Source organism: Telmatherina bonti (assembly GCF_933228915.1).
Source record: "Telmatherina bonti genome assembly, chromosome: 19".
NCBI lineage: Eukaryota > Metazoa > Chordata > Actinopteri > Atheriniformes > Telmatherinidae > Telmatherina > Telmatherina bonti.
The window spans coordinates 19,114,369-19,138,489 of NC_136617.1; the positions used below are offsets into that span (position 1 = coordinate 19,114,369).

The following is a 24,121-nucleotide window of genomic DNA, read 5'->3' on the forward strand; positions in this document are numbered from 1 at the left end:
GCACGAGCAACTTTGGTCGCCTCTGATCTGGTTGCTATAAACAGGTTGTGAAACACCACAGTGTTCAGAGAAAGCCATGCTTGTATCAGCGAGAATCAGTTCTGCACACATTATGCAGCATTGCTCTGAAGTAAAAAAAAATGGGTGCTATACTGGCCTGCCTGCAGTCCCATCTGTCACCTACTAAACAAGTTCATTCATTAACCTAACCGCTTAATCCAATTCAGGGTTGCTGGGAAGCTGGAGCCTATGGTAAATGGTAAATGGACTTGTACTTATATAGCACTTTTCTAGTCATGCAGATCACTCAAAGCGCTTTACACTACTTGTCACATTCACCCATTCACACACACACTCAAACAACACACTCATACCCTGATAGGCACATCTGGGAGCAGCTTGGGGTTCAGTGTCTTGCCTCAGGACACTTTGGCATTTTAGTCAGGGGAAGCCTGGAATCAACCTCCCAACTTTCCAGTTGAAGGACAACTGCTCTTCCTCCTGAGCTACAGCCACCCTATCCCAGCAGTCTTTGGGCGAAAGGCAGGGTACACAATGGACAGCTTGCCAGTCCATCACAGGGCCCATGGAACAAGTTGAGAAATAAACCTGAAAATTCATAAAAGCAGGTCTTGAACTTAACTTTTTTAAATCATAAACACAAGGTACAGGATCAGGTGATCTGTGTGTTTTGTTGCTCCAGCCAGGTCCAAGAAGGGAACAAAGGCTGTCTCTTAAAAATCTGAACATCATTGTGACTTGTTGTCTGTGCTTTTAAAAAAGCCATTTATTCAATACCTTAATGCAAAAAACAACAACAAAAACAAAACAAATAAACAACAACAACAAAACGACAACCAAATAAGAAAATGGAAATTCCACACACAATCTTTATGTTGTGAGGAGGACATGCTTACACACAATTGTGCCACCTGTTCCAATGTAAATAGTAGTAATAATAATAATAATAATAATAATAATAATAATAATAATCATCATTGTCATCATTCATTCATTCATTCATTCAATTCATTCATTCATTCATTCACTCATTCATTCATTCATTTATTATCTAAACCGCTTAGTCCTATTAAGGGTCGCGGGGAAGCTGGAGCCTATCCCAGCAGTCTTTGGGCCATAATCATAATAATAATAATAATAATAATAATAATAATAATAATAATAATAATAATTTTAAAAAGGAAAAAGAGATCAACTATAAGCTGTCAAACAAACAGAATTAATCATTAACATTATGAGTAACTATGATGAGAAATGGGAATATTTAGCTCTGTTACATGTTTAAATGGATAAACTCAACAACAAAATACATCTTAAGTTTGATGGACTGAAAAACTTAAAAATGAATTACTAATCGTTTAACCTGTCTATATTTCTCTATGCATTTGAGTTATTAAAGGTGCAATCATGTACCACAAATTGTTTGTGATTATTATGTACATCTAAGATTAAACAAAAACCCCAATAATTACCCGAAGGACAATTTTCATATCTCACATGGGACGTTTCTGCTGTCACTGAAATTAGATCCATATTTTTCTGTCGGATTTCAGTAAAAACTTTGCAACCATTTTATGAGAATTATGCAGTAGTTTAAATCTCTATGTAGTTCTGAATCTCTGTTATCGTTGAATGCTGTTTTTACATGTGTTTTGTGTCTTTTTATGGCAATTGCATGCCTTTGTGGAAGTTGTTATTGTCCATCTTATATTCATACTTTCTGCTATATTTCAGCTTCTCTGTGTAGGAGGTTGTTTTCTACAAGATATTCCAAACAAAACTCTGGTAGGCTTTTCTGTAATCACTAAAAACACATTTTAAAAGCTTGGGGAAATAAAGTTATGGAATTGAATGAATAGGACATTTTTATTTCCTTCTCTTTTGTCTCTTCGCTTTGTTGAACCACCACTTGCTCTCTGTGTTGTTAAAAGAAATGAACCCCACCTGTATTTATCCAACAATCCCATTCAAACATACGCAGAAAGAGCCCAGCCAAGGCCCAGGTGCTCTGTAAAACAAATTGGACAAGGGAGGATAGGAGTACAAATCTGCATGAAGACACACACTTGTTCCTCAAGCACAAACAAAACACACACACACACCCAATTACACACACACAAACACACACTGCTGACGGTTAAACTAAATGTGAATCAAAATTTTATATATTTCCATACAAGAGTGCCTGAAGGCATACATAAACAAAGGGCTGTCTTTTTTCATGCAAATATTTTCATGGGAACAGCTTGGAGATTGCATCACAACAGTTTCACAAACTTCATATGAAATTAAACTGAGGAAGACTTCTTTATTTTGACATTTTTTTTGTGGTGTTGTTTGTTTTTACTGTAAATATTGTCTTTACTTGCAGTGTTTGCATTTATTCTGTGTGTATTGAAATAGGACTTCACTTCTCTCAGACTTCAATTTCCCATTTTAAGGATTAAAACCCTGCTTGCTTCCTTCATCTAGCCACAAACCGTGCTAAATGTGTGTATTGACTATGGTCGAAATACTCTGTTGAGCTTCAGTAATCACAAATCATTGAGTCTCACCAAAGTGGTCACTACATAATACACTTACACACACTCACAAACTTACACACACACTCTCAGTGTTTGCCCAGTCAGGGTAATCCCAAACACTGGGATCTCTTCATACAATAGCTTCATTAATGGGACAATGGCATTGTGTCAGATAATGACAGGGCTCCTCCCTGCCTTGGGTCTGGACTGAAATTACCTGAAATACACGCACACGCAACACCCCCCCCCCCCCCCCCCCGCCTCACCCCCCGCACACACACATATGGAAGTAAGTCATAATGATTAAAATCCGAAGTTGAGAAGTTAAAATAGTGAATGTGAACAAAAAAAAGAACCCTTATTAAGACTATCTGTTGATTACATTTTAGATTAACTTAATTCTAGTGTGTGAAAACATTCTTGGAAGTGAAGAAGATTTAAGCTGACAAGAGTTCATTTCTCTGGGACAAGTCGTAATAGTAGACCGAGTTTTCCTGTTTTTCTGTCCCACAGTGTCCTCAGTAGTCTTTGGCTTTGCTTGCAGGTGAGGTGGGCCTCTACCTGTTCTCACAGCCAATCAGAGCCGCGCTCCACCCGCCAGCTACCAATCAGCGGCAGACTCGCCCTCACCCTCAATTCTTTTTACAGTGAAAGAATTTCAGCCAAGGTTGACCTGCTGCCATTAAAGCAAGCTAAAAGTAAATATTACAACGCATGGCAGCAGGACATTTGTTGATATTTTACATAATCTGCATGCAAACTGAAGACGGGACAAGCAGAGTGATTGGCTGCAGGGGACAAAAGCGGCTTTACCTGCCAGGTGGAGGAGCGGAGGGGAGGCCGTCACAGAGAGGGGCAGGGAGAAAAGACGCGGGGCGAGAAAAGTCGATTTACTTGTAACCCAACTTCTGGCAACACGCTCACTCCACTACCTGCTCCGACTTGAAAGTCCAGTTTCACAAGGAAGAATCGTAGAGGGAGCAAAAAAAAAAAATGTCACAGGAGACAGACAAGTAAGTGATCGAGCCGGTGGAGAGGATCTTTGATATTTTCTATACGAAGGGAGAAACTTGTTCTCTGGTCAGACTCTTATTAACTACTTAAATACTGAATTAGTGTGACGGGTTTATTACGAAAATGTAGGGTTCATTTGCCGGATACATCACTTGTGGATACAAATTTCTGACGGATTTGAAACCATTTTATACCTGAAGGACAAATTGACAAGCAAACCTTGTCGCTGCGGACTTCATTAGAGTGGAATTCGCCATTTTTTTTTATTTTTTTTTATTTTATTTTTTTTTACTGATTACAAAGTTCTCAAAGTGCAAAGATTTAATGTTTTAATGACTGGATAAAAAATAGACTTTTACTTCCACATGTTTTAGGCCTACAGTAGAGTGGTATTGGTTTCAAGACATTTTTATAGCATTTGGCTCTTTTTTGTTCTATAACTTAATTTTTCATTCACTGTCAAAAAAATGTCAATAGAGCGATGTCTCAAAGACTACTGAAAAAGTTATTTAAAAAAAACATATATATATATATATATATATATATATATATATATATGTATATATATATATATATTTTTTTTTTTTAAAATTTATTTATATATGTTTATATGGTCTTAGTAATTGTCTATGATTATATAATGCTGTTATAAACAGTGTTTATTACAGTAATAATGAGCAAAATAGATCTCATTGTTTTGTCAAAGTCAGTACCTGTTATAATTACATCAGCTCAGGAATTCTTCTCTTGATGTCACGTTTATCATTTGATTCAATATCATTAGAAGTTGCAGGAATACAGTTGCGTGCAATAAAACATGTTGTAAAACCTGTCAGAAAGTGTCTGCGTGCCACTGACATTTTGATCCATTTGCAGAGTTCCTGTTTTTCAGGATCCTGGATCAGAAGCAACAGCAGCCGTCTGCCAGTGTTTTGACAGACAGTGTTGATGTTTTGGTCCAATATCCACTTGAGCAGAATTACTGAATTTATGAACTTCATCCCGATGCATAATTTTTCTGTGAGCCCCGTATCTGCTGCCATGGTTGCTATGGAGATACATGCTAGTATAGTAGGTATAGCTTAAGTGTGAAATCAGTGTTGTGTGATGGAGTGGGGGGAGCCATTTACCATTTCAAGAAAAGGCTAAATTACATCAATTTTTTTTTAAAAGAATAAACAGTTTACATCAATATGAGACCACCAATCACAGTCTTACATCTTTTATTTGGTTGCCAATTAATTACTAAATATGTATTAAAATCTACTTCATAGGTAGATTTTATATCCATGAATATAATCCTGATTAATATACCTTGATGACGTAAGACTTGTAGTTTAGATATTTGTGTTGTTGCTACGTAGATATGGGAAAGTACACATTATCACTGTTGATCACTGATATTGCATGTTATTTATCGTGCTAGAGTAAGCCCTCTCCTTTGATTGGGTGAGGTGAAAGAAATGTTGTGGCAACACTGTGTGTTTAACTAGTCTCTGATCTCAACTTAAGTGGGACTTAAGAGCAGCCAGGCAAAAACATACACACACACACACACACACACACACACACACAAACACACAAAACCTGACAGGTTTGAAAGCCGCAATAGATAATCACTTAATCTTATACCTCTTCCTGAATCAACAGTATGATATAGAAAATAAACACAATGACCAAAAAAAAGGTTTTATTGGTCGATGGGAGTACACGGCAAGCAAAAACCAGCAGATCAATCAGCCATATGAGTCTAAACACCTTGGCTTGTGCTTCTGTTTCTAGTAAGCGTCTGGTGGTGGTTGTTGCCAATGAGACCTCTTTTCCTGCTGTGCGTCGAGCTTATACAAGCGAAGATGAGGCCTGGAGGTCGTACCTGGAGAACCCACTGACGGCTGCCACCAAAGCCATGATGAGCATCAATGGGGATGAGGACAGTGCCAACGCCTTGGGCCTCCTCTATGACTACTACAAGGTTAAAGAAACAGTCATGTCATATATCATAAGCCTATGTTTTAAATGGCATGCAGGATGACAATTATCATACTATTCAGTCACAAGATGATGATATTTTATCATCAGATGTGTCTGAAATCCTTTTTGCACCCCAGCAGCCTGATTTGTGTTATCACAGAAAGACAGTATAATAGTATTGCTGCAAATACTAAGTTGCACAGAGGTCTGATATGAGCAACCATGTTGCAAACGGTACATTAAAGGCTTGTCCCAAAAGAACAAAGAATAGTTAAATATAGTTTCAATTGATTCTTGCAGGTACCTAAAGAAAAGAGAGTTTTGACAGTCCCCAAAGCCACAGAACTTACAGAGGAGCAGGAGAAGAGGTCAGTAAAGTTTCTTCTCTCAGTGTCTGACACAACTTTCCACACGCACAGATCAAAAGGCCATGAAATAAAGCTAAACATCTTATTTCTACCAAACCATTCCTCCTGTTCAATAAGACTAGTTAAGGCAGAATTCAATAGGACTGAGAATGAAGGGTTTTTCCCAGGAAAAGCTTTGGCTCTCCGCACAAAAAACACACATTACAAGATAACAAAGAGGACAAACAGTGTGATGATCAAAATGAAATGATCAAAATTACTGCTGTAAGTGTCTGAATGTGAGAAAATGTCACACTTGGGCAAATCTTTTTTACTTTACCTGGTCCATGGCCAACACAAGGCTATGGATCCCTGACGAATTAGAGGAAACACAGAAGATTTCATGATATTGCTGACTCCTGCTTTTAGAACACAGTCCGGCTATTTGTTTACTGATATGTGGAAACAAAAACATTCCCTCATTTTCCATGTCAACAAGGATCCAATCTTACATAAATATATGACAAATGCTGTCAAGTATCAAACACAGAGATGCTTATTGATGGGAAACATTGAAGAAATTCAGTTTTCAGGCCTCTCACATATACTTTAAGGGCCCATTTAGAAGTTTTGTGTTTCACTATTCTTTTTTATAATATGTGCAAAGAGGATTTTTAGGTGTGCTATGCAAGAGAACTATGCATTTTTATACTACCAATAAATTCACATGTAGCAAAGAGTGTATGCAGTATTAAAGTAAGGAATCCCTTTTTTGAAGGTTTATTTCCTTAAGCTATATAACGTATAGATCATTTCACTTTCTAATACATAAGGCTGTAGTTGTGTTTGCTTAAAATGTTCTGAACTATTTCATGATAGATAGGAGTCAGATTATTCTGCCTTTTTCTCCATTCAGCATCGCTGTTGTAGAACTTCAATTGTAGCACAAGTTAAAGCTAGTTCTAATGATGTTTTGTTGCTTTGGAAGCATAATATTTGACATTTTTTGTCAACCACTGATGGGAGGGTGTTGTCTGTCATTGCCACAGCTGTTCTTATATGAGCACATCTTAGATTGGTGGTAAACAGTTTCCAATACAGACTGATTAAACATGTTGCTTTTTATTAAATAGCCAATTCCTTGGGCTAACGTGACTCTGACTAATCATAGCAGAACACCTAATCTGGCTGACCCAGTCAAGATTTGATCGCCAAATATTGTTTTAAGCTTTATATTAGTCTTTTCATCCCTTTTTTTAATGAACAGTTTTTTTACCGGATGCATGTGCTTGCCTTGTGAGCATAAATGTGCCTCTTTGCATTTAGAAAAAAAAGGCCACATTTTAAAAGACAGATCTGAGTAGCTACGGGTTAACTGATCAGGAAACCTTTGGATTTGCAAAACAAAAGATTCCTTGATTATTTTTAAGTTGTTTGAAGTAGATCTTTTTTAAAAAGTCATTTTGGGTTGAGGTAGGGTTTGACTCAATACCAGCTGGAACATTAAGTACTTCAGCAAATCATTGCAGTTGTTCAAAGGGAAATGCATCCCAGTTCTTGACCAACCTATGTTTTCATGTAGGTCTGTGTTGCCAAGTAACCCCAGCAGCCAAAATGAGGCAGAAACAGTGGACAACCATGTCCAGGTCCTCAAGTCTGTCCCCGTCAACCTGTCACTGAACACAGAGCACCAGGAGACTAAACGGGAGCAGTTCAGCACCTCGACGGAAGTGGGTTCAGTAGACGGAGGCTCTCCTGCTATGGCTGTGGTGAAGGCTGAAGTGTATGCCCCTGTCTTCATGGCAGGAGCTGGGCTCCACTACAGGGATGAAGGAGAGGAACCGGCACGGGGGGTCTATGACCAGAGCCCATATGAGGTGACAAATGTCAGTCACAGCTCATACGTGAAAGAAGACCAACAGAGTCCACCTGACAGCCCGTATGAGGAAGAGACAGATGGGGTGAGAAGGGAAAGAATCTGGACATAACGTGTACTATTGTATTAAAGGAAGAGCGAAAGCTTGAAGGTAGTTAACTATGTAAACACAGATAGAGGTGTAGAAACAAAAAAGTTACTTAATAATGTCTCCCTCTACGTCTAATTCTGGTGCAGTTTGATGATGTTGTAAAAACAAGGACTTTGATATTAAATTTGTCCAATTATAGATTTTATCCCTTAATAGTCCAGCATGCAATATGGCGCACAAGAGCAGCTTGCCTGCTAAGTAGTGATACTTTTTTTTTTTTTTTTTTTTTAAAGGAAATACAGCAGAGCAAATCTGTTTGTATTGATACGATATGTTTAATAGAGCCGACGAAGGCCGTTTATAGCTTCCTAACCTGCCAAACACCCTCTAAATGGTCTTTTTGTTGGATGCTCTCTGTTGGTTCTGAACTGTATTCATTTTTAAAAAAAAGACTGCAGAGGAGTTTTGTGTTTTTGCTCATTTGTGGCATTGTTTAACCAGTTCCTCTTAGTCTGAATGAACTAATAATTTCCTCTTTGTCTTTGTTTTTTTGGGCTTTTTTTTCAACAGAAGTACCACTCACCTTCCTCCCTAGCCACAGATGACTTCTTATTTCAACAGGAAGGAACGTAAGTCACTGCAATGAGTCAGTCCACATGCATCACAGTGCAGTAAAAGGTGTTTACATTCTGCTACAACCCACTGCTAGATGTAAACAGAGTGGGAGGGATCCATCAGTGAATGCAAAAGTGAGCTTTGGCAAAGGAATGTGTGCTGTATGGTGTTGTTTTCCCATTGTACAGTGTTAGTTGTAATCTCATATCTTTCCTGTGTGTACAGTAGCTTTCAGTATACGCTGGACGCCACTCGCTCGCTGCGTCAGAAGCAGGGTGAAGGACCAATGACCTACCTGAACAAAGGCCAGTTCTACGCTGTGACACTCAACGAGCTTAGCGCCAACAAACGCCTTCGTCACCCCATTAGTAAAGTCCGGGTGAGTGGGTCATTCCCATCTTCATTGTTTTACTAGTATTTAAAAATAAACATATCTTTCATACCTGGAATATTGCACACTGTCATATTTCCTATTTAAACAGTATATTCTTTTTTTTAATTTGTTTGTAGCTTTTATTTAAACAGCAGAATAAACTCTTTAGAGTATCCTGGTCAAGAAAGGCAGCAGGTCAGAACAGCAGCGGTACAAAAACATAGAAAAAAAAACAATGACATGTACTCATCAGATGAAACCAGTGTCAGTTCTGTTTAAAGGAACTAATTTTTGGGCCAGAAATACGAGCTTCATATACCTTTTTTTTTCCAAGGACACGGGTCTGTAGATGGGATGGGAGGAATATGAGGATAGTTTGGAAATAATAATGTGCAATGTTCTAGTTTATGGAAGGTTAAAACAAACCCTACAACCTGCGTATACAGTATATATGACAAGTAAGCATATTAAGGTCTGTAATGAACCTCAATGCTTCAGGACAGGCCAAGTCCTGGGGATTAAGACATGTATTCTTTGCCTGACAGTATCTTGCACCCTGCTGTGAGGTGCTGGATTGTTTCAGGGGCTCCTTTGCATAGTTTGCATCTGGGATATATATATATATATATATATATATATATATATATATATATATATATATATATATATATATATATATATATATATATAATATTGTTAACATTTTGCTACTAATATTTATAATATAGCAATATATAAATTAATTTCTTAAATTTTTTTTGCATTTTTAATTCTTTAAAAAAAAAAAAAAACCGCTGTAAAGACTAAGAAGTGTTTTTTTAATTCGGAATAAGAATCGCAGCAAGATTATTAGAACGGTGTTCCATGGAGCATAACACATCAGGTAACCATCCGATCAAGCTTGAATGTTAACCTCTAATAAACTGAGGGGGAAAAACACACTTTTTGTAGTTAAAGATCATCCACAGAAAAGGGTTATACACCTTTCAGATCTTCTGACCCAGATTCCTGATATCAACATCTGGTTATCTTTATATTTTAATATGTATTATTATTACGTTATTTACAGATATTTTAACTTGAGTTCGACTATGTTTACTTGTCACAACACAGTATTAAGGATACTGACAGCTGAAATAAAACAAGTGGTGATAAATTAGGCAAAAACAAAAATTTTAATTTTATTGGAGAGTGATACAGAAATCTCTTAAAAGACCATTGATAAGGCTGTTTGTTACTAATGTCATTTTTGGAACTTAAGATGATCAAGGATCCTTAAGAGGAAAACTATTTATATTGCACTGAATGAAATACCTCTAAATTAGACATTTTAACCTAAAATTGTCCTTCTGGTGTGTACCAAGACCTCCATTCTGTTGTTACTTTTTTAAAAAAAAATGTTTTATGCTGAAAATGAAAGAAAACAAATTGATCAAAAATAGTCACTTGCCTGAAAAAGTGTTAAAATTTAACCTGATTTTTATATGTGATCACATCATAGACTTATGTTGCTATTATGTATCAGGAACCAGGGAGACTAGGGGAACCCTTCAATCACCAGAGTTTTTATTTCTTATATTAGTTTTGATTGTAGGTGTCAATCAAACAAAGCATCTTCACAATAAACTGGTTGACTTTGACACTGACCTACACGACTCAATTAAAGGTATATTATGAATATTTTCCTTGCTTCACTTGAACTGCAGAGGTAGAATTCAAACTCCTCATTAAGCTTTAGCTATAAAATGCCAACCCTTGCTTTATATAAAGTTTTATATTTTAATCTTTGAGTCCATAATCATTTTGACAATATTCCTGCCTTGTTCCCTTCACAGAGCGTGATAATGGTTGTGTTCAGTGAGGATAAGAACCGCGATGAGCAACTTAAATATTGGAAGTACTGGCACTCTCGGCAGCACACAGCAAAACAGCGAGTCTTGGACATTGGTAAGACTTTTGTTGCACATCTTTTGTAAAAATTCAAGATTTGGAATGTGCTTTGTGAATCAACGACGCATTACTAAACAGAGAGTAAACAGGCCTCCACCCAACTGTCTGCCTGTGGCTCAGCTGCACGCCACCATCCACAGAAGGCTAGTCTGCCAAACGCACACACACCTGAGACTCCTAATGTCAAGGTGTTACTGGAACATGCAACTTAAATCCTCTAATCTCCCCATCATTCCCTGGGAGATTGAGCAGAACGCAGATTTGTTTTTTTTAAAAATGACAAGCTCAACCAGCTGTTATGTCTTACAGCATTTCCCACGGGTATACAAGTACAGATGTGAAGCTGCGCCAGTTTCACGTGTTGACGTTTTATCTGCCTTCGATTTTCAGTTGATGCATTTGAATTTGAACCGACTTTTTTTTTACGCCTTGTTGACTGAATGTATGTGAGAAGCTTGTTGGCCGTTTGCTTTTGACAAGCTCGGGCCTGCAAAGCAGGCAGACATTCAAAGGTATGTGCGATACTTTGGGTAGAAGGGAGATACACATACAAACACACACACACCTCTATGTAACTTGTTGGGACAAGGAGAAGAATGTTAGTCACAGTGTTGCAGCAACTGATGTTAGTCTGCTGAAAGTGCTTTCTTCTCCTTTTAGATTTTAATCTTAATTCTTATGTTATACGTCAACCAAAACAAAACCAAATCAGCCTCCATTTCACATCTTTATATCTGTTAGAACAGCTTAACTCGTCATGAGATGAATTTCAGAAAAGGAAAGAACTAAGCTGTGCAACAGATATAGCTTGTGGTTGGATAAATGCACTCCTTTCTTTCCTTTAAGGGAGATCCACACCGGCACTGTTTGGTCCACTTTAAACTAAACCTGAAATTCCCTGCCCAACTGAGCAGAGTCCTGCTGGAATATCCCGGGGTAAATGCATCCTTAAGGTTGTGTTGGTTGGTCCAACCCTTCGTTCCAGGGTGAAATATGTATCTACTGAATGCAGCCAATTATTGAATCCTAATGGTTTTCATTATCCTCTGACTCCACTGTTGTAAGGGAAAGTCTAGGAACCTGTTGGAATTACAAGTTCTGTATGTTTAAATGTCAGGAAATTTGGCTGGATCCTTCTCTTTCCCACAATCAGGGACCAATTTGAGGATCTGAGTCATTTAGAAATGGCATAAAGATCTAACACGACAAAAAAAAAAAAAGTCTGACTGAGACAAAGTCGTGCATCTTTACATGTGGAAGAAATGGATCTTGCTGTTTGTTGTAAAGTTTACAGGAAGCAAAGTAAGAATTGCAAACATGGGTTAATGTTAGATTAACCATTTTTATTCTGATTATTTTTGATTACTTTTATCTTTCACTTTTTTTACCCCCATTTTATGTGTAGTGCAGTTGGTACTATGAAGCACTTTGGTCAGCAGGGGCTGTTTTAATATGTAATATCAGTAAATTTGAATTGTATTGAATTGAATTGCATTGAATTAAATTATCTATGCTGCAAACTTTCATTTGAGTCATGACTGTGAGGTGAATGTGGATCTTAAAAGCCATATTCTATACCAGGATTATTGGAAACATCTTATATTCTTTCAGGTGCAAAGTAATAACCTGAAAAGTTGGCATCCTAATCGAATCACAAAAAGTCCTTGCAGTTCAGGCAGGAAAATGTGTGCAGAGATCTGTTGTTCTTTGAGTTTTACCTGGTGTTCATGTGCTTCAGGTAATTGCAAAAGCTTAGAGGTGTGAGACGTGTGGAACAGTTCGTTAGAAGGAGGGGTCCAACATTCCTCCTTATCGTGGTGTCGGTCTCATAAATATCTTCATTTCTCATGTAGGTTTTTGTGGTTGAAGGAGCTATAACAACTAATTAACTCCGAGTCGCCCTGTTTTCTTAGGAAAGTCTGAGTAAATCCTCAGAGTATTCAGTAAAGACATGTCACGTATAACTTTGTGTTAATATATTAGATTCCATGTCCACAGTAGTGTCTCGGATGAAGATCAGACCACATTTTCTGGGTAATCAAGTACAAATACTTCGTTTGAAGAGATCACAGACTCAACTGTTCCTCTTTTATATATCATCACCTGGTTCCATACAGTCACCGGTGCATCTGTCACGAGGAAGTGTGATATCCTTTTGTGGACAAACCCCTGCAGCGCTGTTGATGTTTGCAAGTGTAATGAGTCTGTTTTTAAGTTTATGTGGGAGTGAAATACAGATAGAAATGGCATGTATCAACAGCTATGCCCAGAGGGCTGAAAAACCTTTTCCATCATACCAACACAGGCACATGCACAACAGATCACGTAGTCGTCGGCCATATTGAGAAACTAAGTCCAGTAATGGAGGATGGCTTGCTGAGTCAAATGACACATCCCCCTCCACCCTGCTACGGCTTGGTCAGCCTAAAGCCAGATGTAACTCAAAGATGTCCAAATATCTGGTTTGAATAGCACTGGAGGCTGGGTGTGGTGGTGGTGGTGGTGGTGGGGGTGGGGGGTGGGGGGCATCTTGCCCCTGGGCTGATTCATAGAATGGGTCATTTGAATGGGGCCATTTAATGGGGGATGTTAGCAGAGAGGCATGTTGAAGCCTGCCCTGCAGCTTTGTGCACCTGCTGAGGAAGCAGGAAATGTTAACGCAACAATGGTCAGGACGATGGAGAAATCGCTGAAGGATCTGGGGAGGGTGTTCTGAAATTTGATCTTCAAATCAATAAAACTGCACAAATTCGACTTGCAGACAAGTAAACATGAGACGAACATCTCTCAACTGTTTGCTCATAATTACAACTCCCATAAAGAACGAGCAGACAGATTTCCAGTGGACACATTTTCTATCAAATCATTGGCATTCAATCCCACAGCACAAAACCACAACTGAGAGAAATTACTCATTGCGTGTAAACTTTTATGATTGCAACTTTTATGGTACATTTCTGAGGTTGTTTTGCACATTGTAAATGTTGAAAACAAGCGTGTAAACAGCATACCAGCAAGCACTATGGAGCCTCTCCTTTTTATCGCCACAGGTCATCGATAAGTAACCAATGCGGTCATCTAGCTGGCCTTTAATTCGACCCTCTGACTAGAATTAGCCTTCTGTGTTTCCTCTTGCCGCCTTTGAAGCTTGAGTTTGTTTGCTCAAGCAGATAAGGCTTTATCTTCTGAAATTGAAGTGTGCCATTTGACTGCTTATCTTAACAAACAATAGCTACCAGCTTTTGTCTTTTATTGAGCTACTCAGTGTGTGTTTTCTTGAAGGGAGGTCTAATGCTTGGAGCATATCTGTTCTATATGTAAAGTTGTGCAGGAATTAACAATGTGGCTGGTTTTTTTTGGGTTTTTTTCTTCCTAACAGCTGATTACAAGGAGAGCTTCAACACAATTGGCAACATTGAAGAAATATCCTACAACGCAATTTCCTTCACCTGGGATGTCAATGAGGAGGCAAAGGTACAGAACGCTGATATAACCGTCTGTTTTGGTTTTTTGTTTTGTGGGTGTGTGTGTGTGCAGAGTTAAATGTCAATGTAATTTTCCCTGAAACCAGTCTACTATGTTCACTCTCACTGAAGGCGTGTTATAATTGTGAAAAAGCAGTAGGACGGGGTTTTTTTTCATGCTGATTCAGATGTTAGCAAACAATTGCTCTCACTTAACAAATGAACCGGTTTTCAGATGTAATTCAAGCATTTCACCTGTATTTCAGAACAAACGCACAACAGTTCACTTTAATACTGATAATTAAAGTCGCAAATTCAGTTTGCTCTTTTTTAACTGGCATGTGTTATAAAACTAATGGGCAATGTGGTGTACTTTTGCCCTGTTTGCTCTTTGTCTCCGTGAAGCCCACTCCTTTGTGGCCACTCCTTAAATGGAGCCCCGTCAGTGTTTGAACTCCAGAGTGCCCCCAAGCGCCAACACACACCGTTCCCTGTCCCCACCCTCTGTTGTTTGTTTTGCCCTCATTTCAGTGTGAACATAAGTGACTCTGTGTGTTTTTTTGGTGTGAGTTGTGTGTAACATTGCATTTTCATTGCAATAGCTGCCTTTAGACAAAGAGACTGCTGGAAAAAGTCCAAGCACACCTTTCTTGACATTTTTCACTCTTTCAATATCTTTCTCTCTCTTTCTGTCTATCTCTCTCATTTCTCTTAATATTGTGACGGTTAAGTGTGATTAATCATCTTGAAGCACTGGCTCAGAGCTATGCATCTACTGAAAAACTGAATTGTTCATGTTGAATGAAGAAAGTATAGTGAATACTATATTTTTGAAGAAATTTTGTTGGGTGCCAGCTACTCCATGATTAGGAATACGTATTGATTCCTCGCAGGAACATGTCATTACACATTGCACTTTACTGCCACTATTGTGAGTATTGAATACTAATCCTTTCTGACCAGAAACCAGGCTTTATTTGAGCTACAGTGAGACAGATGTCATGTAAGGCTCATTGATAATTCTCATTTTAATCCACAACGAGCTGTAGCTGCTTTGGGGTGTAATGAGTCCTGAGTCCCTGCAGAGGTTTTCCAACAACTTATACCGACTGACAAGCTGCTGGATTTTTCCCTCCACGACATTTACATCTACCTGATACACAACCCGTCTTCACACTGGACAAGGTCTGAATGTTTTTAACCTAATCACGCTCGGTTTTGTCAATGGTGTAATTAACTCTGGGCGGTAAACGTCAGAAGCTCCTTTTTGAAGCTTTCCACTAAATATACAAGCCAGTTCAGATAGAACCAGACAGGAAGTCAGACATGCCTGCAGTGTAAAACATCTTGTCAATTTCAAGATAAAGTCATCCATGCACGTTTGCAGTTGCTGAAAACTTAAAAATGAATGTCGTCATCGGTGACACAGGTTAGAAGGCAGTCGATCAGGAAGCTCTAAGCGTTTTTGTTTGTTTTGTTTTGTTTTTCATCTTGAAAGATGAGACATTTATCAAAGGAGTGGAGAATTTAAAGATTTTATTTGATGCCTCACATCCTTTTTACAAGGTGAACAGCAGAAAAGGAGAAGGGTGCACGGAGATATCAGCAGTTTTGGGAATGGATAGTGAGTTTAACATACTTACATACTGTATTGTCTATGCATACTACCCTTTCAGTTGGATAAGATATCTGAAAAGAGCCATGAAGTGATATACCTAATAAAGCATCGTGGGATTTTGGGATCTCACTGATGCAATTATGCACACTTCACCCGCGGGTGCTCCGCATCTGACAAGCGCCCAGTGTAAATTTGTGCAACACAGCAGTCGAACAAAACCACACCAGGTCTGTGTGCGACAGTTGGGCGTTAGATTACACCGGGTATTTTGGCTAACATACAACACATGTCATATGTTGGCCATAATACAAATTACAGGCCATAAAAACAGAATTACAGTACATGATCCTGTTTCTCATTTTTGTTGTTCCTACATACATTTGAAGACAATTTTGAGATCTTAGTCCTTTCCTTATTGGGGAAGAGTTGCTGTTTGAGAAGGGAAAACCAACCCTATCATCAAACACTTTTCTTTCTTGTGTGAATTCATGGTAACTCTAGTTTACAAATGTAACTTCTACCTTGAGCCCACTCTTTAAATACAGAGGAAAGTAATGGATTTTACTACGTGCTTTAAATAAACTGAGGGTTTATTCCTCAAGAACACTGTGGTAACTCAAGCAAGTAGTGGAAAGGTATGAAATGAGCAAAAACACATCTGTTGTTGTTTCAAGTTATAGAAAAGTTTTAAAATAAATCTCTCAATTTTTGGTTGAACATCAGGCAAAAGAAATTGCATCCTGTACAAGTTAAAATTAGAGTGAAGCATTCTACTGAAATTGCTTGTTATTACTGAACAAGTTTTATGATCAGTTTAAACCATAAACTAACCATAAAAACCACAGAGCAGTGTTATCATGTCTATGTGAGGCTTTTTTTTTATTGACAATTAATACTTAATTGTTTCAAATGTGGAACCCTGAGCCAGTCTGACCCTATCTATCTATATATCAATCTATCTATCTATCTATCTATCTATCTATCTATCTATCTATCTATCTATCTATCTATCTATCTATCTATCTATCTATCTATCTATCTATCTATCTATCTATCTATCTACCTATCTAGCTATCTTGTCCAGCTGTCCATCTGTCTGTCTTACAAAGCTTTATATTCACAATTTATCAGCCGTTTCAAGTGCCTGTGATTTTGGGGTGCCACAGGGATCTATATGGGGACCCATGTGGGAACCAGTGTTACATCTATGATGATGTGTGGATTTTAATGTATACACACGACTCATTTGTATAAAGATACAACTAATAGACTGAACAAGTAGTAAAACAAATAAAGCTTTGTGTTTTACTCTAAATTTGAGAAGACTGCTTTAGAATGTATATCACTAAGAAATGTGGGCAAAGGATCTTTGGCTACAAAGGTGTGTATTAATCATAAAATGTCATTTTGAAAAAAAATAAACAAAATACAATGTAGAGAAAGTCAAATACTTTTTTGTTGGAAACCACATAGAAATGTTGCAGTTGTTAAATGAATGCAGGTTTAAATATTGTAGGTTTTATGATATAAATATTTTTGTATTCCTGGGTGTCTGTGAAGGCACCATTTGGTCATCTGGTAAAATGTATGCATGTATGTTTTACTGTGTCTGCAGCTTTGGGAGGAACTGTTACCTACATCTTCTGATACTAGTCTAAAACAGCCTTTTTTTTTTTGTTTTGCCATTTTCATATACACTACATTGTGAGGAGGTTAATTGTATACATATATTCTTAAACATATAATTTACTTATTCAGTTTCCATACTCCTTTCAACACATTAAAACATTCTATACCTTAATTTGATTTTGAGTATGTGTGGAATTTTATTGTTCGTTTGCCCAATTACATGGTCTGTATTTGTATTTTATTTGTTCTTATGTTCATCTACCATGGGACCGTTGGAGTTGGCTGGTGGTTAAATCTGGTCCAAAGCATTTCTTTGTGTATAGTCTCTTATAGTAACACATTTTTTAGAAACAGAGAGTAACTATTCTCAGAGTAAATCATATTATACAAATGAAGCTGTAAATAAAATTAAGCTTTACAATGAAGTCCATTAATTCAAGAGGTTTTAAAATTCTCAAGTTAATAGACGATCAAATGAAGCTGTCGCTCATAGAGTTTTTATGGTTCCAGTTAATGACCAACCAGCATGGCTTTTGTTGTAGATGGGATTAACAACAAAAGCCCAAGATTGATGGTGAGATGTGCTTTCAGTTAAAGAACGAGAAATGCAACACTTTTCTTACATACTTTTATAAATGATGATGCCAGTCAAAGCAGTAATGATAAAAGCCGCTTTTCTTTAGTTGCAGTTATCTGATTTTAACTTGCTGAGGTATCTGCCAGCCAGAAAGCAGCTGAGTTGAAAGGAATTTTGTTTGTGTTGCTCAGAAGTCTGACAAAAAAATACACTTGTTGCATTTTTCTGCTGAACTTATGTTCACTTCTGGCTAATTCAGAATAGTTTTTACTGACTTGGTGGCAGCAAAGTGTCATGCCAACTGAAATTCACCTAAATATAGACAGCGATTTGTAGAATACTGTGGATCAACAGAGAAAGAAGGTTTAAGATATTTACAGTTTAAATTAAGTTCATCAACCTCTTCTCTTCTTCCTTCTGCTGCAAGATCTTCATCACAGTCAACTGTCTGAGCACAGACTTCTCCTCTCAGAAGGGCGTGAAGGGTCTTCCTCTGATGATCCAGATTGACACGTATAGCTACAACAACCGCAGCAACAAGCCACTCCACAGGGCCTACTCACAGATCAAGGTCTTCTGTGACAAGGTGAAAATGGGCTTTTCTTTACAAATCTTGCAGAGTTATCAGTGCGTTACTTCTAGTTTATGTTTGCCACTGGAAAAGGTCACTCAATCCCGTTATTAGAAAGTCTGGATTGTGAGGCTTCGCCCTTTAAAGAAAAATCTATGAAGCTATGAGTCTAAATACAGATATTCAGATGATTTATTTCCGCACATCTGAAAAATATATCTTTTATAGGACAGTAAATCAAATCAAACCTAAACCCAAGTAATTAACTTGTAAAAGAATTAAGTATTAAATCCAGCTTTCTGTCTTTGTCTCCTTTCAGTCATCTCTTGTGTTACTTTTAGTTTCTGAGTCTTATGAATGGAAATATTCACTTTTAAAACAAAAGCATGTGCTTAAAAGTAAAGTGCATTTCATTGCAGAGTGTTGAGGCCTGCAGCTGCAATGTGGCAATCTAACTTCTGACATCAGCCCTCCCTCTAGTGGTCAGAGATCAGTGGTTGTCAAAGCTCTCCTGAGAATCCTGAACAGACAACACGAGTTCTGGACATATTGTTTGGCTTGTAACATTTTCACAAAACCATTGTCACCTTTGTTTTTCTTTATTCAGGGAGCAGAGAGGAAGATAAGGGATGAGGAGAAAAAACTACTCCGTAAGAAGTCCAAAGGTTTGAGGCTACATCTGTTTGAAATTTTAGCTTATGATGGCGTGTAGATTTGCACAGAGATGCTTTTGCTTTTCTTTTTCTATTCCACTTCAAACTACTTGCCATCCAGTAAATATATGATAAGAAGTTCATTGATAAGTTTTCTTCTTTACTGTGTTGTGGTCAGGGAAAGATGGTGGTGTTGCGGTGATAACTGTTCCCAAGAAGTCAGACACCACCTACTTTAAGACCATGACTGACTTGGAGGCCCAACCGGTCCTTTTTATCCCTGATATTCACTTTGGCAACCTGCAGAGGGCTGGACAGGTAGACCCTATTTATCTTATTTTAAACATGTCTGTTCACATATATATATATATATATATATATATATATATATATATATATATATATATATATATATATATATATATATATATATATATATATATATATATATACATATACATATATATATATATATATATATATATACATATACATATATATATATATATATATATATATATATATATATATATATATATATATATATATGTATATATATATATATACATACATATATATGTATATATTAGAATATATACATATATTCTTAAAATGTTAGTTCTTAGACTTCATATATATATATATATATATATATATATATATATATATATATATAAAGTCTAAGAACTAACATTTTAAGAATGTAAAAATGCACTAATTTAACTTGGAAAATTAGATGTTTTACTTCATGCTATTTATATGCATTTAGTTTAACACTTCAGTTGACCCATAGTACTTTCTTGTAGGTATTTACCTTCAACACAGAGGAAATTGAGAGAGAAGGGTGAGTGCGCATGAACAGGAAACAAGAGTTTTCATTTACATCAGCTCATACAAATTGAAGGCATGCAAATGAAAGCAGATATACATGCGCATGATGTCATAAAGTGAAAAGAGTGCATACATGGTGGTGTAGCAGGCAATGTGTTTGCATGTTTTTTTAGTAGCGTGCTGGTGAAGAGGATGTTCAGGCCGTCAGATGAAGACCTGTGTCCGTCTCCTCTCAAACAGATCAAAGAGGAGACGCACAAGAGAGGTACATAATGGCTGCTCGCTTCAATTTTTCTTTCTTCCATTTTTTTGATGTTGTGTATGCTTGAAGAAATGATCCAGTCCAGTGACATGAACTGTGAAACTTCCAGACAAGAAAGTTTGACTTTTCTGATGATTTAGTTCACTGTTTACATGGAATCAGACCTGAACAAGAGACACTTTCTTCCAAGATCGTTTCATCCTCTTACTTCGAGTCATTTTCCATCATGTTTGACGTCATTACCAATAAAAAGGTTTTTTTGTTGGTAATAATAAAAGTAATATTTAAAAAGGGAATTTGTCTAATAAAATCCATAAATCCACTGTGCAGACTTAGATGTGAGGACTTGCTACAGTTTAACATTGAATCAACATCACAGCAGCATCTCTCCTAAAGATGCAGAGTAGCTTTTTATGAGCCTTGTGGACGCTTATGGGCATAAAAAGAGATAATCTTTGTTCATCCTTGGCAAAATAGAGAAAACTGCTTTTGAGACAAGAAACATTGAGTCAAACAACCTTCCACAGCACTCACCTTTTTATTACAGAAGAATTTTATTATTCACATTTAATCACTAAGCTTTTATAAAGTTTTATAAGTTCTTTATATAAGCTATATATAAAGAACTAAGAGCACAAGGCTTTTTTTCATTTTTGCTTTGTCCAAATACAAACCCTTAATGTGCATGTGACATGCTTGAAAGTTCTTGAAAAGCTCTGCTTAACACGACACACAGTACAAGCGATGAAAGCCAAAAGCAGTGAGTCACACATCCACATACTCCTCAGTGTTTTAATGCATAATCTTCAAGCACAAAAAATGTACGAAGAAGAGTTACATAAATGAAATGGCCGCTCTCCTCCCTCTTGTCTGCAGTGCTGTTGTACGTCAGAAAGGAGACAGATGAGGTGTTTGACGCTCTGATGCTGAAGTCTCCAACACTCAGAGGCCTGATGGAGGCTGTAAGTGCTTTTTTTTTATGTCCACATGTGTCAAAGAGACAGTTCACAGAGCGCCTTTTCACTGGTTGTTTATTGTTGTCATTGGCAGATATCTGAGAAGTATGGTGTTCCCACGGAGACTATAGCCAAAGTGTACAAGAAAAGTAAAAAAGGGTAAGTGAGAACTCATAAAACATACGCGGTACTTGGCTTTCTTTGTTTTTAGTGAGTATTTTGTGTTTTATGACAGAATCCTTGTGAATATGGACGATAACATCATTGAGCATTACTCCAACGAAGACACCTTCATTCTCAGCATTGAGAGCTACGCAGACGCCTACAAGATCATACTGACGGAGATTTGACAGCTTGTCGGCACGCGAGAGACTGCAGGATAATTCAAAGGAGAAGCTGTGACTACTGATAAACTGACCAACATTATTGGTGATGCTACGTCGGTGTGAGGTCAAATCGAGCTCCACCGATTCATCCCCAACATTCACACTATGAACCAAGTCAAGGAAAAGGGCATTTTTATGGAAACTGGCAGTAAAATGACCGTATGGAGTTTTATTGAATTTTTTTATTGTATAAAAAAACCTCTGGATGTTTATTCACATTTTGTACAGACATATTGTGTTTTTTTTGTCAAAAAACACATCAGCAGCATCCTTATGAAGTTACTGCTGTATTTTAAGTAGCTACAGCTTCCATTAGTTGATCCCAAGTATAACTTAGCAGCTTATTTGCATGTGTTACATGTTTTATTAGATGTGTTATTATTTATTAATTTCTTTGTGCATATCTATAGCAATTTCTCTACAAATTTCAAGGACTCGAGTACATTTCAGTGACTTCCCCAACAGTCACCATACTCAAGGAGTTTTCAAAGGGCTTACCCTCATCTTCCAGCTTTTAAATATTTACATGTCAACAAATAGCTTTCGTGGAAATTATTAGAGCCTTACATGAGATGGGAATGATTCATGAATATAAACAAAGTCTCATTAGGGGGAAAATTCTTGCATAAATGCATATCTGTTATCTACCGTATGTATCATATGCTGTTTTTGAAAAGTTAATGCATAAGTCTAGAATTATAATTTCCCTTTGGGATTAATAAAGTATTTTTATTCATTTTAGATTCTAAGTGAATGTTTTATTTTAATGTTGCTTTCATGCCACCATGTTGATGTTGACATCTACAGTAAGCTTAACCAACCAGATAGATTCTGGCTTATGCTACTTTCATGTTGTATTGAACCAAAGAAATTGTGCACATTCTACATGAGACAATTAGAATTAATGTCATAGTTAATATTGTGGTTTTTGTGCAGCAAAACATTTATATTTTATATAAAATATTTGCTACTAACTGAAGTAACACTTTTCTACAAGTCAACAAAGACAAAAATTGTTTTTATATTAGTTTTGTTTTTGAGTTTATTTCTGTGTGTATCTATATAAACTAATATTAGTAGACCAAACATTTGTCCAAGTACCACTTTCTTCTGAACAAGAGTACAGGATTAAAATGTTGACCTGCCACTTGCATATATACTTTATGCAAGTTTATTATCTTAAAGAACTATGACTTTATATTTGAAAATACTGAAATGTTAAATATAGATATGCCAGTCAAACCTTTTCACGCACTTTTGTATTAAATGCGATGGGAAAAGTGTGTTCAAACTTTTGACTGCTACGATACGTTGACCAAAAAAGTAAAAAATTTAATTTTTATAATTTAACTTACAAAACTAATTACTATTCTTCATATTGATCATTTTAAATTCTCAAAATACAGATTTATGCACAGATTTAGCATTACTGCCTGGATATAGTTGCAGTATCTAGATTAAAATGTTATAGTCAGATTCCCACTAGTCTGACAGAAGAACCAGATGGAAAAATTATAAATAAAAATATTAAAATCAATAGATCATAAATGTGGCTCAAGGTTGTACATTTAAAACAAGTATCAATAAATGTTTTATGTAAAACAAAGGGAAAAAAATTAACTTAAATTTGATACCATGACATTTGGAGGAGTAGGGAAATCAGAAAGGTGATAGTTTTTCTATGAAGATTTTTGTAAATTAATGGTCATTTAAGCCTCATGGTGGTGTCTGTTCACAACTTTATGTCAAAGCATTCAAGTGTTAAAGTATTTTCACCAACACAAACATCATCTTCCAAATCAAAAAGCTACATTTTCATTTATATCTTAATAAAAAAAAATAAAAAAAAACAGACCAAATTTCCATTCTGTCTTTATTTTAATAACAAAATGGACATGCTACACAGAACACATAATGCAAGTTAATACAAAATCCTACAAAATGATACAGTGACAAAGTCTTTTTTGTTCGACAGGTAACAACTGTACAGTATAAATGGATACAATACTGTGTTTTTCTTTTATTCATCTATATTTGGCACTTGACCACAAGATGCTATTGAAATGGAATAAGGGTCGAAGTACCTGTTCGCCTCACTGAAATGTGCAGAAGCTCAGAGAATTCATCACAACTATATTATTATATCCCATTTTTTTAATCCAAAAGTCACATTTAATCAGATGTGAAAACTATGGTATCTCATGTTGTTCTCAGACCAGCGTGAACAGGCATCTGTAAATGATCCAGGATGGAAGCAGTGAAGAGCTTTCTGGAAATCACAGTGAGCTGCGTTGCTGTTATTCACAACGAAACAGCAGTTCAATAGTTTGTCAGTTAAGCATCTCTTACTGTGGGTCATATCCTTACAAAACCAGCTTAACCATCACAGTA

General features: G+C 36.8%; 1 protein-coding gene across 1 annotated transcript; it reads left to right on the top strand.

The window, feature by feature from the left end:
- Positions 1-3,539: 3,539 nt before the first annotated feature.
- grhl2b (grainyhead-like transcription factor 2b) lies at positions 3,540-21,694 on the top strand (the record flags this gene model as incomplete). Its single annotated transcript, XM_079259055.1, has 16 exons — positions 3,540-3,559; positions 5,343-5,532; positions 5,832-5,899; positions 7,461-7,839; positions 8,416-8,474; positions 8,686-8,839; positions 10,669-10,780; positions 14,163-14,257; positions 18,499-18,657; positions 19,250-19,307; positions 19,474-19,613; positions 20,102-20,139; positions 20,300-20,391; positions 21,265-21,350; positions 21,439-21,503; positions 21,580-21,694. 16 exons carry the CDS (start codon positions 3,540-3,542, stop codon positions 21,692-21,694), a joined length of 1,830 nt encoding a protein of 609 aa, XP_079115181.1.
- Positions 21,695-24,121: the final 2,427 nt, after the last annotated feature.